The sequence below is a fragment of the Colletotrichum jinshuiense genome, chromosome 5, assembly GCF_051148585.1.
Source record: "Colletotrichum jinshuiense chromosome 5, complete sequence".
Taxonomy (NCBI): domain Eukaryota; kingdom Fungi; phylum Ascomycota; class Sordariomycetes; order Glomerellales; family Glomerellaceae; genus Colletotrichum; species Colletotrichum jinshuiense.
The window spans coordinates 1,616,798-1,631,565 of NC_139312.1; the positions used below are offsets into that span (position 1 = coordinate 1,616,798).

Here is a 14,768-nt window from a genome sequence, read left to right on the forward strand (position 1 = left end):
CTAATTAAGCTCCGGGTCAATGTTGATTGTTCTCGTCAATCCCAGTGCCGTGACCAGGTGCCCGTTGGTGCGGTGTATCCGTGGCCATTGGCGTAATAAGACGGATGCCTGTCTGTACGTAACAAAGGGTAACACCACAGTAGACGGGTTAAATTAAGGTAGGGAGCGATAAAAGAGAATCCAGCAAAATAAAATAAAATAAAAATAAGACGCTGCAGAGTCAGGTACCAAGTCTCCTTCTGCTCTCAGCCGGGCCGGACGCGGTGGTAGTGAGAAAACATAAAGAAAAAGCCCCGCGGAGAGGGGAGACCCCCCATCCAAACACGCCCGGCGGACCAGTCAATGGCCTCACAATTCTGGGGCCCGTCTCTCAAAACGAGGCCACCCCCGGAGCCACAAAAATTTTCTTCCTGGTTTTCGCCCTGCCCGCACCGGCACCCACCCGTAAACCGCACCGCACCGTACAGCACCGCTCCCCTCTCCCAATTCGCACCGCATAGGTGGGATAACAGCGCACGCCCGCACACACACAAACACACACACACACACGACGTCAACGCACATTTTGATATTCTCGCCCACCACCGCAAGACTCCGTCCTGGCTTCCCTCCGTCATATAATACCCCTCCCTTCCCAACTATCGCGCCTGCACCAGCGACATCTGTTCCGTTTGCCTGCGCCTTTGTTGACCTGTCGATATCTACACCACCTACACAGTAGCCCTGCCAAACCCCCATCTCCAGCAAAAATGAGCGAAATTGCCCATCCTACCATCCAAGGTTCGTGCGGTCCACCCCCCTTCCTCGTCCATCCCTCACACACGGGGGGAGGGAAGTCTCTCTCTCTCTCGTATCTTTGCCTCTCTGCTCGTCCTCCCGACTCTGCCGTCGTCCGCCCCCCTTCCCCCAGGGCCCCCGGCGGAACGATGTTGTGATCTCCCCGCCCTTCACCACCTTGGGCCTTTTTTGCGCCAACGTCGCCGGGAATATCGCATCGGGCCTGTTAGTCCTGCAGCCTCGTCTCGTCCGTGCCGTTGTCCAATGGCGGGCGGGCGCACCGCCTGCTCTCGGCCCTGCCAGCACCTGGTCCATCGCCAACATGCTCCCGCAACTATTGACGGGTAGCCTTATCCGCCTCCTCCCGGCCCCGGAACCAACCCTCGGCCCTGGCTCCTCCACCGTCTGAGCGCGCACGCTCTGCTCTTCGTGCCACTCTCGGTTAAGCAATTGCTCAGGAGAAAACGCCGTCCCCGTATGCAGATCGCCCTTTGGACACCTCTAGTGAGGTGGCATCTGGGCATCGCGAAACCCCCTGTCGGCTCATGTCTTGTCCGAATACGGGATGCACTTCTCGGCATCGGCAGCGGGGCGCCTCTGGGAGGACGGACGCACTCGTCACGGGCTTTAATGACACGAATGAAACGAATGAATCGGGAGCACCGCGCTAACCACACGAATAATCTACAGATGGCTGGTTCCGTGAGATCTCCAACATGTGGCCTGGTGAGTACCATTATCCCAAGCTCCGTGACACATCCCCGTTGCTGACGACCTGCCCACAGGCCAGGCCATGACCCTCAAGGTCAAGAAGGTCGTCCACCACGAGAAGAGCCAGTACCAGGATGTGCTCATCTTCGAGTCCACCGACTACGGCATGGTCCTTGTCCTGGACAACGTCATCCAGGCCACCGAGCGTGATGAGTTCTCCTACCAGGAGATGATTACTCATCTGGCCATGAACTCTCACCCCAACCCCAAGAAGGTCCTGGTCATCGGCGGCGGTGACGGTGGTGTCCTCCGTGAGGTCGTCAAGCACGAGTGCGTCGAGGAGGCCATCCTCTGCGACATTGACGAGGTGACTATTCCCCGTGCGGCATGCCGCGCCGACTCACCCCACTAACACGGTTTCTCAGGCCGTCATCCGCCTCTCCAAGCAGTACCTCCCCAACATGGCCGTCGGCTTCGACCACCCCAAGTCCAAGACCCACGTCGGCGACGGCTTCAAGTTCCTCGAGGAGTACAAGAACACCTTTGACGTCATCATCACCGACTCCTCCGACCCCGAGGGCCCCGCCGAGTCCCTCTTCCAGAAGCCCTACTTCCAGCTCCTCCACGACGCCCTGAGGGAGGGCGGTGTCATCACTACCCAAGGTTGTACGTTCCGATATGTTTAAAGACTATCAGGGGAATCATGGAAGTCTCGGTGTTAAAGAGAGAGAGAGAGAGAAACAGCGCCCAGGCACTCAACTTGCCTGCTTTTTTCTTCTTCTTCCCTCTTCTTTGGCCTGTCCTCGATTCTACCCCATGAGATTCTCCCGGCTCCCAGTGGCTGCCGGTGAGACCGGGTGTTGTTTGGACCTTGGACCTGAATGCGCTTTTTCTTCCTTTTTTTTTTCCTTTGTCGGCAAGACTAAGCGCATGGAAGGCCCTTTTTCCTCTCCTCCCTTCCTTTCATCTCTCTCTCATGTTCCCCTCTCTTTTCGATCAGGAGTGCTCTACCTCACATCTCGTCAAGGCCGGGACTAGCTAACAAAGCCGCACAGCCGAGAACCAGTGGCTCCACATGCCCCTCATCACCAAGCTCAAGAAGGACTGCAAGGAGATCTTCCCCGTCGCCGAGTACGCCTACACCACCATCCCCACCTACCCCAGCGGCCAGATCGGCTTCATGGTCTGCTGCAAGGACGCCACCCGCAACGTCAAGGAGCCCCTCCGCAAGTGGTCCGTCGAGGAGGAGGAGAAGCTGTGCAGATACTACAACTCCGACATCCACAAGGCTTCCTTCATCCTGCCCAACTTCGCCAAGAAGGCTCTGCAGTAAGCGCCGCGCGCGAGGAGGGGAGTACCCCGCCGTCAGCCGTTCGGTCGCGACGAAGTAAAGGAAAAGTAAAGAAAAGCAAAACGGATTCATGAACTGGGTTGGGTTTAGAAGGGGAGGCATTTCATCGGAGGGGTCAGAGAAAGGGGGGGGAGGGAGGGTATAGAATCATGGTATGGGACTTTGGCGAAATATTACGCCAATACGACAGAAGATGTTGGAAGATGGAGAAGAAGAAGAAAAAAGTTTTAGTCATAGACGCGGAGGTTGACTCCAGCGTGCTCAATACAATTTTCCTATTGAGTCATTTGATTCTGATCCTGTTGGGGCCCCCGTATCCGAGTTTGAATACCAAACAACAGCCCCCGTGCGGGATGACGAGGGGAAGGGGGGCCTTTTGCTTCATCTTACTTCGCGTCCGTTGATGAAACGGGGCGCTGGCCTTTCTCCATCCACCACAGGTCATGCAGACCTGCCAAGTGAACCCCTGACGCCTCTTCCATCCTTCCTTTCCCGGGAGCACGAGGCGTCCAGCGGCGTTCGCGATAAAATCTTCATTCCCGAAGGCCCCGTCCCCAAGATCTACAACCTAGGTAGGGTAGGGGCACCGGCTCATTTCTCGTCCGCCTTCTCATTCTTTCTTCCCCCCATTCCCCCCGTCCTTCACCAGTCGCAGCTCTTGGCCAGCAGCGCGGCGAGCTTCTCCAGCCACACCCGGTCAACCTCGTCGAAGCCGTCGGGCTCGGCGCAGTCGACGTCGATGATGGCCACGAGGCTGCCGCCGGCGACGATGGGCACGACGACCTCGCTCCTGCTGTCGCCGTCGCAGGCGATGTGGCCGGGGAAGGCGTCGACGTCCGGGACGAGCTGGGTCTCGCGCGTGGCGGCGGCCGCGCCGCAGACGCCGCGGCCGAAGGGGATCGTCTGGCAGGCGACCTTGCCCTGGAAGGGCCCCAGGATGAGGGACGGCTTCTGCGGCGAGGCGAGCGGGTCGAGGACGTAGAAGCCCGCCCAGTTCACGCTCGAGGACGGCGTGGGGAGGGAGTGGTAGGCGTGCCAGAGGAGGGAGGCGACATTTGAGAGGTTGCTTTTGGAAGGGGGGAGGGGGGGCCCCGAGGGTTAGATGTGAGGCTACTTCAAGAGAGACGGGGCGTTTTTTGGTGAGAGGCGTCTTACCAGACCTGTGAGGGGTGTAAGTCGGTGTTCGAAAGAGCAGGTTGAATTGAGATTCGGAGAGAGGGGAGTGAGAAGCAATGGAAGGGGGTTTGGGAGATGAGCGTACCCAGTTTCTTTGGCCGTCGAGCAGCCCCTCCGCCTGGAGGAGGACCTGCTCGTAGGCTTGCTCCTTGGTTACGCCGTTGGCGAAGTTGGATGCGTCGGCGTGGACCTGAGTCACTCACCCTCGTCAGCACATCACACCGACAGGGCCAGGTAGGGCTCATAAATTTGAGGTCCGGGGATGAGAGGGACAGACCATTGTGTCGGCAGGTTGGTTGAAATCCGGGGAGGACCGAACAGAAGGAAGAAAAATGAAAAGGGCGCGGTTTGAGAATTACGTGCCAAAAAAACGATGCTCTCGTGAGTTTAGGTGAATTGGGATGCTACACACACGCCAGACTGCTGCTGGGTGGAGAGAAGGCCGAAAATGTGTGTTTGAAATCCTCTAGCCCAATCACGTCAGACCTTCGGTGAAGCACACCTCGGTGAGCGGGTCCTGCCCCCCCATCTCGTCGGAGGGTTTTGGTTTTGTCAGCATGTGCTTTTTTTTTTTTTCTTGGTGCTTCTTTTTCCCGGCCCTAAGTTGGGATGACGGCACCGGCGGCACTCGGTGGGGACCGCAATGCGTTCCGGGCCCTTGGAACAGTGGGAACAGCTAATCGCCAGTTCATGACGCCCACACTGGACTCCTCCTACCCGGAGTGATCCCCGTCTCCGTTGTTGCGCAGTGCCCGTGGTGCGCAGGTCGCCCGCGCCATGCAGCACCCAAAAGCCGTGGGCTTGGTGAGGTCAGTGACGGACTCGAGGTGCCGGAAGAAACCGCTTCTCGTTGTTTTTTTACCCCAGCGGTGGTGCAACAAGTACGAGATGCAGACTGCCGTCATGATTTCGTGGCAACCCCGCGTTGCACCTCTCTTCGGGGGGGCTGGGAGCACAAGGACCTCGACCCCGGCGTGGACGGCAGCATCTCATCTCACATGTCAAACATGTCATCTACAATACCATAGTCTTCCCGCCGTCGCAACACTCCCAAGTAGGACAATCCTGCTCTCTGTTCCCTCGCTGAGCGCCCCAGAACACCCCGTTCACAAAATCGAAAAAACAGAAGAGAAACGGCTTCTACAACCGAGCGTGACAGGCAGTTTGGTTTACCTTTTTACCTGTTTCGCGATATGGCCTCGTCACAGGCACCCCGCTTCTGCGCCGACTGCTTCAAGGGCACGCTCCGCGGCGACGTCGAGCCGCAGGGCGTCGAGGAGACGGTCAACGGCCTGCCGACGTACGTCGCGCGCCCGGAGCCGGGCCGCGAGCCCGCCGGCGTCGTCGTCATCCTCCCGGACGCGCTCGGGTGGACGCTGCGCAACACGCGCGCGCTGGCGGATGCGTATGCGAAGCGCATCCCCGCGGTGGTGCTGCTCCCCGAGCTCATGAACGGTGAGTAAAAACGGGGGTTTGGGGAGAGATGCGTTGAAGAACGATGGACGATGGACGATGGACGGCCGTGCTGACGCAGGACGCAAAATAAAAAAGGCTACGCCCTACCAGAGTCCTCCCTCGCCCTCGCCGACAGGCTACAGCGCGAGCAGTCGTGGTGGTACAAGTACTTCGTCATCGGCCCCGTCTTCGTGGCCACGCTCCTCCGCTACTTCATCCCCCTCGTCATCGCAACCCGCTCCAGCGTCGTCCTGCCGCGCATCGCGGACTACCTCCGCGCCCTCCGCGTCGCGCCGCCTGCCCCGCTGCCCCGGCCGTCGACCTCTTCCTCGTCCGCCGGCGAGGGGGACGCGGCCGCGGCCGCCGAGAAGGAGCTGAAGATCGGCGTCGCGGGCTTCTGCTGGGGCGGGAAATTCGCCGTGCAGCTGGCCCAGGCCGCCGCCGGCCCCTTCGGCGGCCAGCAGCTCGTCGACTGCGGGTTCACGGCGCACCCGAGCTTCCTCAGCCTCCCCGGGGACCTGGAAAAGGTCGTCCTGCCGCTGAGCGTGGCCAACGGGGACGACGACATGATGATGCCGCGGGCGAGGATGGCGCAGGCGAAGGACGTGCTGGGCGCCAAGGGGAACTGCGAGATTGTCGAGTACCCCGGCGCCAAGCACGGGTTCGCCGTCCGTGGGGACCCGAACGACCAGAGGCAGGCGGATTTTGGCATGAGCGCGGAGGACCAGGCCGTGGGCTGGTTTCGGAGATGGTTTGGGCAGGGCGCCGAGGCGTAAGCGATCAATGGAGGACTAGCCGATGAACCGGGGGATTGAGAAAGAGGACCAGATTGATTTTGCATCCATCTTCAATCGAAAAGAACGAGAACTGGTTCAAGAAAATAGCGGATCAATGGTGGACTTGCAAGGTCAAAATTGAATATAATCAAGCAAACGAGTTATATGACATATGGAGTACAACTATTGCCATGAGCTTGGAATGCTGGACATTGAATTGACTGGTAACTGGGGAAAGTGCTACTGAGACCATGCACGCAGGAGTTGCGAAAGAGTTCAAAAACTACACACCTGGTATGCTTGGCCAAACCAGGTGTTGGAAAGAGAGACAATTGCGAAAGACAACTGGAATGCAAGTCGATGTGACATTTGCATCGTGCTAGCAGTCAGAAACTAACAAACCAAGCAAAGAACAAGTCAAAAAAGCAAAAAAGAATTTCTCCCCTTCCAGAATCGAACTAGAGACCTTTCGATGACAAGGGATAAACCATTACAGTCGAACGTGATGAACCAACTACACCAAGGGGAGATTCAAGGCTAGGCCTTGCTCGGTGTGAAGGAAATGGCGCAAAGGTGCATTAAGTATGGGGCAAGCGGTCCTCCAATCGGTCGATGTGGTGGATCGGCTTAGTCGTATGCCGCCACCCCAATGTAACCATCCAACCAACGCATCTGTCCAATAACTGGCTTGGACTTTGCACGAGAAGCTTGTCCTTTCAAATATGAACAAATTCATTTGATCCCGGGTTTGTATATTTTGTTGTCGTTGCACAATTGCAGGTTGTGAAGTGCTCATTCCATAGGCATGTAGGTACGAAACCGACTCCTCCGAACATGGCCATTGCATTGTTCGCTCTGCCACAAGATTGGCTACCAATAGCAGATACGATGTTTCTTTCAGAGGTGTCTTCGTTGAAGAAGAATAACCCTTCAAAAGTCCAACGTGCTCGCTCAGTCATCACACGCCAATGAGTCATGAAATCACTAGAATTTAGTTCAAAGTCTATTTGAGACATGGAACCTAAGCAGCCATCCGTTTATTCTGGACTGCCTATAGCAGCGACTATCTTAAGAACCAATGTCAACGTTATCCAGTGGCCAAAAGTGAAATCCAACGCCAAGGGGGAACAGCAAAGCTTGTTTCGGTGCGAGCGGCTTGTTCCCGGATCCGACGCGGCGGATGGGTTCCCAGAGTGGGGCCGATGCAGGGACTACGCCCGATAAGCGATAAGAAAATGATGGGTAATCAGTGACGAAACCAATTGTACATTATTTAATTAAAACCAATCTTTTTGGACACGCTCATTGCCCGAGCATCCGCCCGCGACCTCGTTCACGACCCTCGCTCCCACTCTCTCCCAGCCAGAACCGGAAACCCACCCATGCGATGAGCCACAGCACGACGCTGCGCGCAATGCGCGCTCCGTCTACGCTCCTTTGCCGTAGCTCCATCCAATCGCCCTTTCTCCTCTCCTCGATCGCGCGAACGGCCACCCCGTACCGCCGCCTCGCGAGCTCCCTCACACCCGAACCCGCCTCTCCCTCGCCGCCCGCCCCGAGCCCCAAACTCAACCCTCCCGCCTCGACCCGCCCGGCGGCCCTCGCCCTCCCCGAGCGCAAGCCCGACTCCTCCATGATCGGCCACCTCTTCGAGACGGGCAAGGCTTACATCAAGTTTTACAAGACGGGCCTCAAGGCCGTGTTCTCCAACCGGCGCGAGCTGAAGGAAATCGTCGCCTCCAAGAGCGCCTCCGTCGACGGCTTCCGCGCGCCCTCCGTCTTCGCCCCGGGCATCATCCCCAAGGGCTTCTCGCGCGCCGACTGGGTCCTGCTCTGGCGCGTGCGCCACGACATACTCCGCGTGCCGCTCTTCGGCCTCGTCCTGCTGGTCTGCGGGGAATTCACCCCGCTCATCGTCATCTTCGTCGACGGCGTCGTGCCCTACACCTGCCGCCTGCCGCGCCAGATCTCCGCCGGCTTCGCGCAGGCCGAGGAGCGCCGCCACAAGTCGTTCCTCGACTTCGAGAGGGCCGCGCCGCAGGGCGTGCTGGCCGCCGCCGCGGGCGCCGCCGCGAAGAAGCATGTGCTGCGCAGCCTGCATCTGCCGGGGATGATGTGGGACAAGATCGGCTTCATGCCGCCGGGCATGTGGGCCACCAAGGGCCGGCTGCGGATGGCGTTCTTGGAGGGCGACGACAAGCTGTTGGCGCGCGACGGCGGGGCCGCTGGGCTGGAGGAGCAGGAGGTGCGGATCGCGTGTACGGAGCGCGGGATCGATTGCGCTGGTCGCGAAGACAAGGAGTTGAGACGGCTGCTCGACGAGTGGCTCCGCCTGACTGATGCGGAGGAGAGCGACGAGAGGAGGAAGCGTCTGACGGTCCTGTTGACGACGAGGTAAGAAGCTCCCCTCCCTTCCCAGACTCTTTTTATTGGTTGAATATGTCTGGATGCTAACTGAACGCCCCTCACTAGGACCGAGAACTGGCCAAAGAACCGAGACTTCGCCCTCCCCCAGTGGCATCTCTGATTGTGAGCAGACCACCCAACTTGTATAATATCTTCGCCTGGCGGACGGCAACAATTTCCGGCATTCCTTTGTTGGGCCTTGCGTCAAGGCAAGCACCAGGCATGTGTACGACTGTATTTCGCCGCGGTATGAGTAGATGGGATGGGCACCAAAAAAGCATATGGCAGGGGCTCGGTAAAAGGCAGTGGCATGGTTGCATATAGAACAACTCCATTCCGGACAGCAAGAAACAAACGTCATGATCTTTTACTCGTCATATTGGCCGCGTGACAATTGTCCGGTGCAAGCGGTGGTTACAGCCATCATTAAGTCGATGCGGTAAGCATTGACGAACCGTAACTCGACGCAAAGTAGAGGTCATTCCACATAAAAGGAGTTTCACTCTTACACTACGTGACGGGCCTCAGACATAACCTTTGCAAAATATACTAACGGATTCATTGTGGGCAGTCAACGGCCGGCGAACGACATCGTCCCACCACGGTCCAATGAGAACGTAAGCAGGCTGCGCTGGGCGCCTAGCTTGTATTATGAAAATCAGCTACCAAGTTATGAGCCTTCCAACTATCATCACGATTTTCGTTCATTTCAAAAGTCGGCTTCAAAATGAGATTGTCAAAAGATATGTAGCGTTGTCTCTCAGTCTCGTAATATCCGCCACGCGATTGGTCAGCCACAGGCTTATATCAAATAAACTTGTGGGAATTCTGGGGCCGTGTTAGAGTATTCCAAAGGTCGTGCGAATATAGCAGTCGAGGCCTGACCCCGAGGTCTTCATGAATCTGACAGGTCGAGTGGAAGCATTCGGTAGACAAGAAGAACACCTCTCGCGCCATCAGTAATGTCTGGAAAGCCAGGCGATACCTACCACTTTGACGATTCCAGAGTTCGGCAACAAATCGAAACCGACATCATACTTCCGCATCTCTTCTCTCACCCATTGCCTGCCTAGAACGACGTATCCACTGAGCAGTTTCCAGAGATGAGTGTTTGGTGAAAACATGAGCTGGATGACCTGGAGCTAATAGCATCTTTTATTCCCCGAAGCTTGAATCATTGCGTTTTGGACATTGGTGGGTTGTCGGCAAAGCCGAGCCTACGGTGTCGTCCGATGCTCTTCGCAGCAGGAAACGATAGGACTGCCGGGGCCCTCCCTTTGCGATGTTGAAAGCAGCAGAGGAAAGAAACGGCCGAGCTGCTGGTAACAGAGGGCGGAGAGCGCCATACCCACGGGCCGACGGCTGAAGTCGCAAGTGGAGCGAACAGGAAAACAAAATTGCGGTGTGCTGGATTTCATCATGGGTGGCCTGCTAAAAAAAACCTAAAGAAGTAAACACCTTGTAATCTCTCCTGGGGAACAATGAGTGGGAAATAAAAATGTCACGACTGAAGGGCTCCATGCGTTCCCCTTGGCAGCGTCCCAAGTTGTGATGTTCCGATCGAAGTCAATAGCGCGGTCAGCACAAACGAGCAGACTGCCCTCATTGGCTCCGCGCAGACTGCAACAAGCAATATTGTAAGCTCTTTTTGGAATGGTTCGAAGAGATGCGTCAGCAGGATATAACAGCGGCCAAGCTTCGGTGCGACCCAAGATCGTCCTTCTTCCCGCCGAGCTAGCTATACCTGCGATGGGACGGGCCCGATTGAAATCAATATCACAAGACTCGGTTTAACTATGATGACCCCACCACAACTTCCGTTCCCACGGTAAAGGGAAAAAAACCCTCAACTGGGTTCCTGCATTCCCGCAGACTTAAAATAGAATCTCCCACACCGAGTCTTACCTAACTAAGTAGGTGCAGGCCAATCCAGTTCAGCTCCGCTAGCAGCGAATCCCGGCAGCGCGCACATGGCACCATGTAACCTCTTCATGCCCCGAAATCTAGGTGCCTAGAGAGTCGCCTTTGATGAAGAAGAAAACCTGCGTCCGATACCCTGTGCCCATTTCCCGTCTCAAGTACAGTCAGGCCAGACAAAGCCAAGAGAACACATGATAACCCAATACCAAGACCAAGGGTACAATTTATAAATCTCACATCAGCCCAAGACATGAACCCGCTCATTCTCGGTGTGGGGCATACAAACTAGCTCTGCACGCGTTCATAGTAGCCTCTCTGGTGTGTCCAATATCCTTGCCACGGAGGGAGATGGCGATTATTCATACACTTGCAGGAAGCTATCCAGGGGGGTTGAGTTTTCTGGAGTAACTACGTTCCAGATAGCCGGCAAGATAGCTTGGGCTTGGAAGCAATGCCGTTCGATGACGATGAGCAGAAGCAAGACCCTCAACGGCTGTAGTTATAAATACTTTGGTAATGCTCGCCCCGGTGGAAATGGCTTGTCAGGGACCCCAAGGCAGTTTAGGAGCTGCTAATTTTCCTGTGCAAGAGGACTGGAAGCCATCATGAAGCTGCTTGCTCTCTTGTCGCTTCTCGGCGTCGGCGCGCTCGCCCATCCGCATGATGTAGGGAACTCAGCTATCCTGGAGTCCCGGCAAACCTGCTCCGGGCCCGTCGAGAGCAGCCCGCAGACCTGGTGGCGCGCGGCCATCGGGCACAACGGCACGGCGCCGACGAGCACGGACTCCACCTTCCAGTACTACCGGACGGTGGTGCAGTACGGCGCCGACAACACCGGTGTCCAGGACTCGTCCGATTTCTTCAACTTCGCCATCGAAGGTACGTCACAGCCGCAAAACCCGATTGTGGGATTGGCAGCTAACACTACTCCACAGCATGGAGCCGGACAGGCAACACCGTCACCACCCGGCCGGCGTACGTTTACATCCCGCCGGGCCGCTACCGCATCAAGAAGCCGATTCAGATGCTCGTGACGACGTTCTTGGTCGGCGACCCCCTCAACCCGCCTGTTCTCATCGCCGACCCGGCGCTGGGCAGCCAGCCCGTCATCAACGGCTACGACTCGCACCAGGGCGACGGGTCGGCAACCAAGAACTTTTACATGGCGGTGCGCAACATCGTCATCGACACGACCGAGATCGGCACGGGCGTGCAGGCCGTCGGCATGGACTGGTCCGTCTCGCAGGGCTGCTCCCTGACGAATGTCAAGATCCGCATGCCCAACTACTCGAGCCACATCGGTATCACCATGAACGAGGGTGGTTCTGGCATTTTGATCAGCGACAGTGTGAGTTGCTCCTGCCCTGGTTACACGCAGAGGATGCGTAGTGTCTTGAGAGAAAAACAGCGAACTGACGAGGCACTGCACCAATTAGCAATTTGAGGGAGGCGCCATTGGCATCAGGTTGAGAGGTCAGCAGTACCAGTTCAAGAACCTCAGCTTCAACGGCTGCAGCGTCGGCATCAAGATAGACCACGTCTTCGTCGCCGTCGTGCAGGGCGCGACCTTTATGAACTGCAACTTCGGCATCGACATGAGCGGTAACGAAGTGGGCGTTGTCTCGCTCGTCGACTCCAAGGTCCAGGCCTGCAACGCCGCCGTCAACAACGCCGTGACGGGCAACGGCGCGAATTCGCTCATCATCGACAACTTCCAAGCCGCCGATTCCACCGCCGTCGTCAAGTCATCGAGCGACGGCTCGACGCTGCGCTCAGGGTCGGTGCCAGCAGGCCAGACGTGGGTCATGGGGTATTTGAACTCGAACAACTGGCAGAGCGGCACGACAAGCTCGATTAATCGGCCGGCCGGGCTCTTGTCTGGGGACAAGTACTTCACCGCACCGCTGCCTCAGTATGAGAAGTATGCCCTGGATCAGTTCGTCAGCTTAAAGGGCGACCCGCAGTACCCTGTGTACGGCGACAACGTCCATAATGATGGACCGAACATCAACGCAATCCTGCAAAAGTACAAGGGCTGCAAGATCATTTTTGTTCCCCAGGGAATCTACCTCACCCAGGAGACCATCTACGTGCCTCCTGGCACGCGGTTGATTGGCGAGACACTCAGCATCTTCAACGGTAAGTCGGCAGATATTTGAACTCGAGTCCTGCTTTTACAGGACAACCCGCTGACCCTGCCAGGTATCGGATCGAAATGGTGGAATCCTGATGACCCTCAACCGATTCTCAAGGTCGGTAACCCCGGTGAGACTGGCATTGCTCAAATCACCGATATTACCGTGGAGGTGGCCGATGTCCTTCAGGGCGCAACCCTTGTGCAGGTAAACATGGCCGGGTCTAAGCCCGGAGACGTCGGTATCTGGAGCAGTGTCTTCCGCGTCGGCGGCACCAAGCACTCGCTCACCAACACCAACTGCGCCAGCCCGGATCCCGCCTCTTGCAAGGCTGCCTTCGCGCTGTTGCATGTGACATCCACGGCATCGGCATACCTGGAGAATGTCTGGGGCTGGGTGGCTGATCACTCGCTCGATGGCGGCGGCGCGCAGAACATAGCCGTCGGTAGAGGCGCCCTCATCGAAAGCACTAAGCCCACATGGTTGGTGGCAACCAGCTTCGAGCATTGTGTCTCGTATCAGTATAACCTTCACAACGCCCAGAATGTGTACATCAGCCTGGAACAGACCGAAGCAGCGTACTGGCAGGGCGAGGGGACGCCTCAACGCGCGCCGTCCCCATGGTCGTAAGTAAAGCCCGCATCCCCTATCCACGCTTCGTCTGAGACCGGCGCGGGTGCTAACCTGACCAGCGTTAAATCGGCTTATGGCGACCCGGACTTTAGCAACTGTGCGGCTCAGGGCCAGAGCAACAACGATCGATGCTTCCGCGGGTGGGGTCACTACATGACGGGCAGCTCCAAGGTGATCATCCACGGATCGGCGCTGTGGGTGTTCTTCAACAAGATGAACGACAACGGGTGGCAGAACCCCCAGTGTGAGAACACGGGGGGAAACTGCATGACCAACCAGGCATTTGCAGACGGCGCCAAGTCGACGTACTGGTTTGGTTTGAGCTCGAAAAGCAGCTCTAACCTTTTGTATGATAAGACGGGCGGTGTGGTCTGGCAGGTCGTTGCCAGCGACAATCCCGGCTCGTGGGGTGGTGTCGTTGCCGCGTATCTGAGGGACTCTGCGGCTTGAAGTGGCAACTGGTTGTGCATCGTCGATGGATCTGTGTTTGAGACCGACGCTGAGCTCTAGACAGGGATTACATGTCCTGGAAACAATAAGGTCGTGTTGATGTAGCCTAGTAAGGCCCAGAATTGCTGTCGGACGAACCGTCGGAACAAAACAACAATTAACTGGTGTTACTTCTTCTCCGACTCCTTTTGTTAATGCAGCCGAGGCTCTTTGTCTTTGTCTCATGTCTTTGTGGAATGCCTTGCCGCATTCGGACTCGTCAGTGCTGCCCAATTCGGGTGGAGAGGTTTGAACGTTCCCTCCCAACCATGGGACGATTGTCGAGATCCAGAACATCTAGCTGCTATTGGCTGAGGCAGCGAGCAAGAGTGCGGTGGAAACTCATGAGGACCATGAATGAAGCGAATGCGGAATGCCATTCGCCCACATGTTTGGTCGTCTCAAGTTTGCCTCCGAATGTGAATGGGATGCAAAGTCGGGAAAGCCTAATTTGACTTGTCTTGTTCGTTTCTGGGTTGAAGATCTCCGCCCTTTACCCCCCGCTCTTCTTTAATGCCTCGGCGTCTGCGAAACAAAAGAGAATTAGGCTGAGGATCCTGAGTCGTTCGCGGGCGGCTTGATAGGAGCTCGTGGTGAAGGGAGGCAGATCCATGACAATAATGAGATCAGCGTCCACTGGGTCCCAAGGGCCATCGTCACTTGAGACCTGAGCCATGCTGTGGCGTTCTTAGTTCGGAAGCAGACGTCAAAGAGAAAACAAAATCGAGGGCTGCCGTGGGCTGTTCACCGCCTGCAATTCATACCCGTTCCAGAACGGAGAAGTTCTAGAACCTGTGCCGTCGCCGCAGCGTTCCTTTGGTTGTGCTCGGTTCGGCTATGACCGCAATGCCCACGTCCGTGAATGGCAGGTCTCCGCTTGCGCTGCACTGCGATTCTCCAGCGGTCCAATGCATCGGTCAGTCCCCCCATTCCGGTGCA

The 14,768-nt window shown here is 57.0% G+C and overlaps 5 protein-coding genes across 5 annotated transcripts; 4 read left to right on the forward strand and 1 right to left on the reverse strand.

Annotated features, from left to right (window-relative positions):
* Positions 1-749: 749 nt before the first annotated feature.
* On the forward strand, positions 750-2,821 carry EsH8_V_000418 (spermidine synthase; the record flags this gene model as incomplete). Its single annotated transcript, XM_083272934.1, has 5 exons — positions 750-780; positions 1,468-1,503; positions 1,563-1,855; positions 1,914-2,151; positions 2,544-2,821. 5 exons carry the CDS (start codon positions 750-752, stop codon positions 2,819-2,821), a joined length of 876 nt encoding a protein of 291 aa, XP_083125649.1.
* Positions 2,822-3,481: 660 nt separating this feature from the next.
* Positions 3,482-4,295, reverse strand: EsH8_V_000419 (L-methionine (R)-S-oxide reductase; the record flags this gene model as incomplete). The annotated part of the gene is made up of 3 exons (XM_083272935.1): positions 3,482-3,790; positions 4,101-4,205; positions 4,293-4,295. The coding sequence occupies 3 exons, from the start codon at positions 4,293-4,295 to the stop codon at positions 3,482-3,484; spliced, it is 417 nt and encodes a 138-aa protein (XP_083125650.1).
* A 913-nt stretch (positions 4,296-5,208) lies between these two features.
* EsH8_V_000420 (dienelactone hydrolase family protein) lies at positions 5,209-6,246 on the forward strand (the record flags this gene model as incomplete). Its single annotated transcript, XM_083272936.1, has 2 exons — positions 5,209-5,470; positions 5,567-6,246. The coding sequence occupies 2 exons, from the start codon at positions 5,209-5,211 to the stop codon at positions 6,244-6,246; spliced, it is 942 nt and encodes a 313-aa protein (XP_083125651.1).
* A 1,414-nt stretch (positions 6,247-7,660) lies between these two features.
* Positions 7,661-8,773, forward strand: EsH8_V_000421 (uncharacterized protein; the record flags this gene model as incomplete). Its single annotated transcript, XM_083272937.1, has 2 exons — positions 7,661-8,640; positions 8,719-8,773. 2 exons carry the CDS (start codon positions 7,661-7,663, stop codon positions 8,771-8,773), a joined length of 1,035 nt encoding a protein of 344 aa, XP_083125652.1.
* A 2,404-nt stretch (positions 8,774-11,177) lies between these two features.
* Positions 11,178-13,790, forward strand: EsH8_V_000422 (glycoside hydrolase family 55 protein; the record flags this gene model as incomplete). Its single annotated transcript, XM_083272938.1, has 5 exons — positions 11,178-11,451; positions 11,508-11,920; positions 12,009-12,711; positions 12,775-13,333; positions 13,400-13,790. 5 exons carry the CDS (start codon positions 11,178-11,180, stop codon positions 13,788-13,790), a joined length of 2,340 nt encoding a protein of 779 aa, XP_083125653.1.
* Positions 13,791-14,768: the final 978 nt, after the last annotated feature.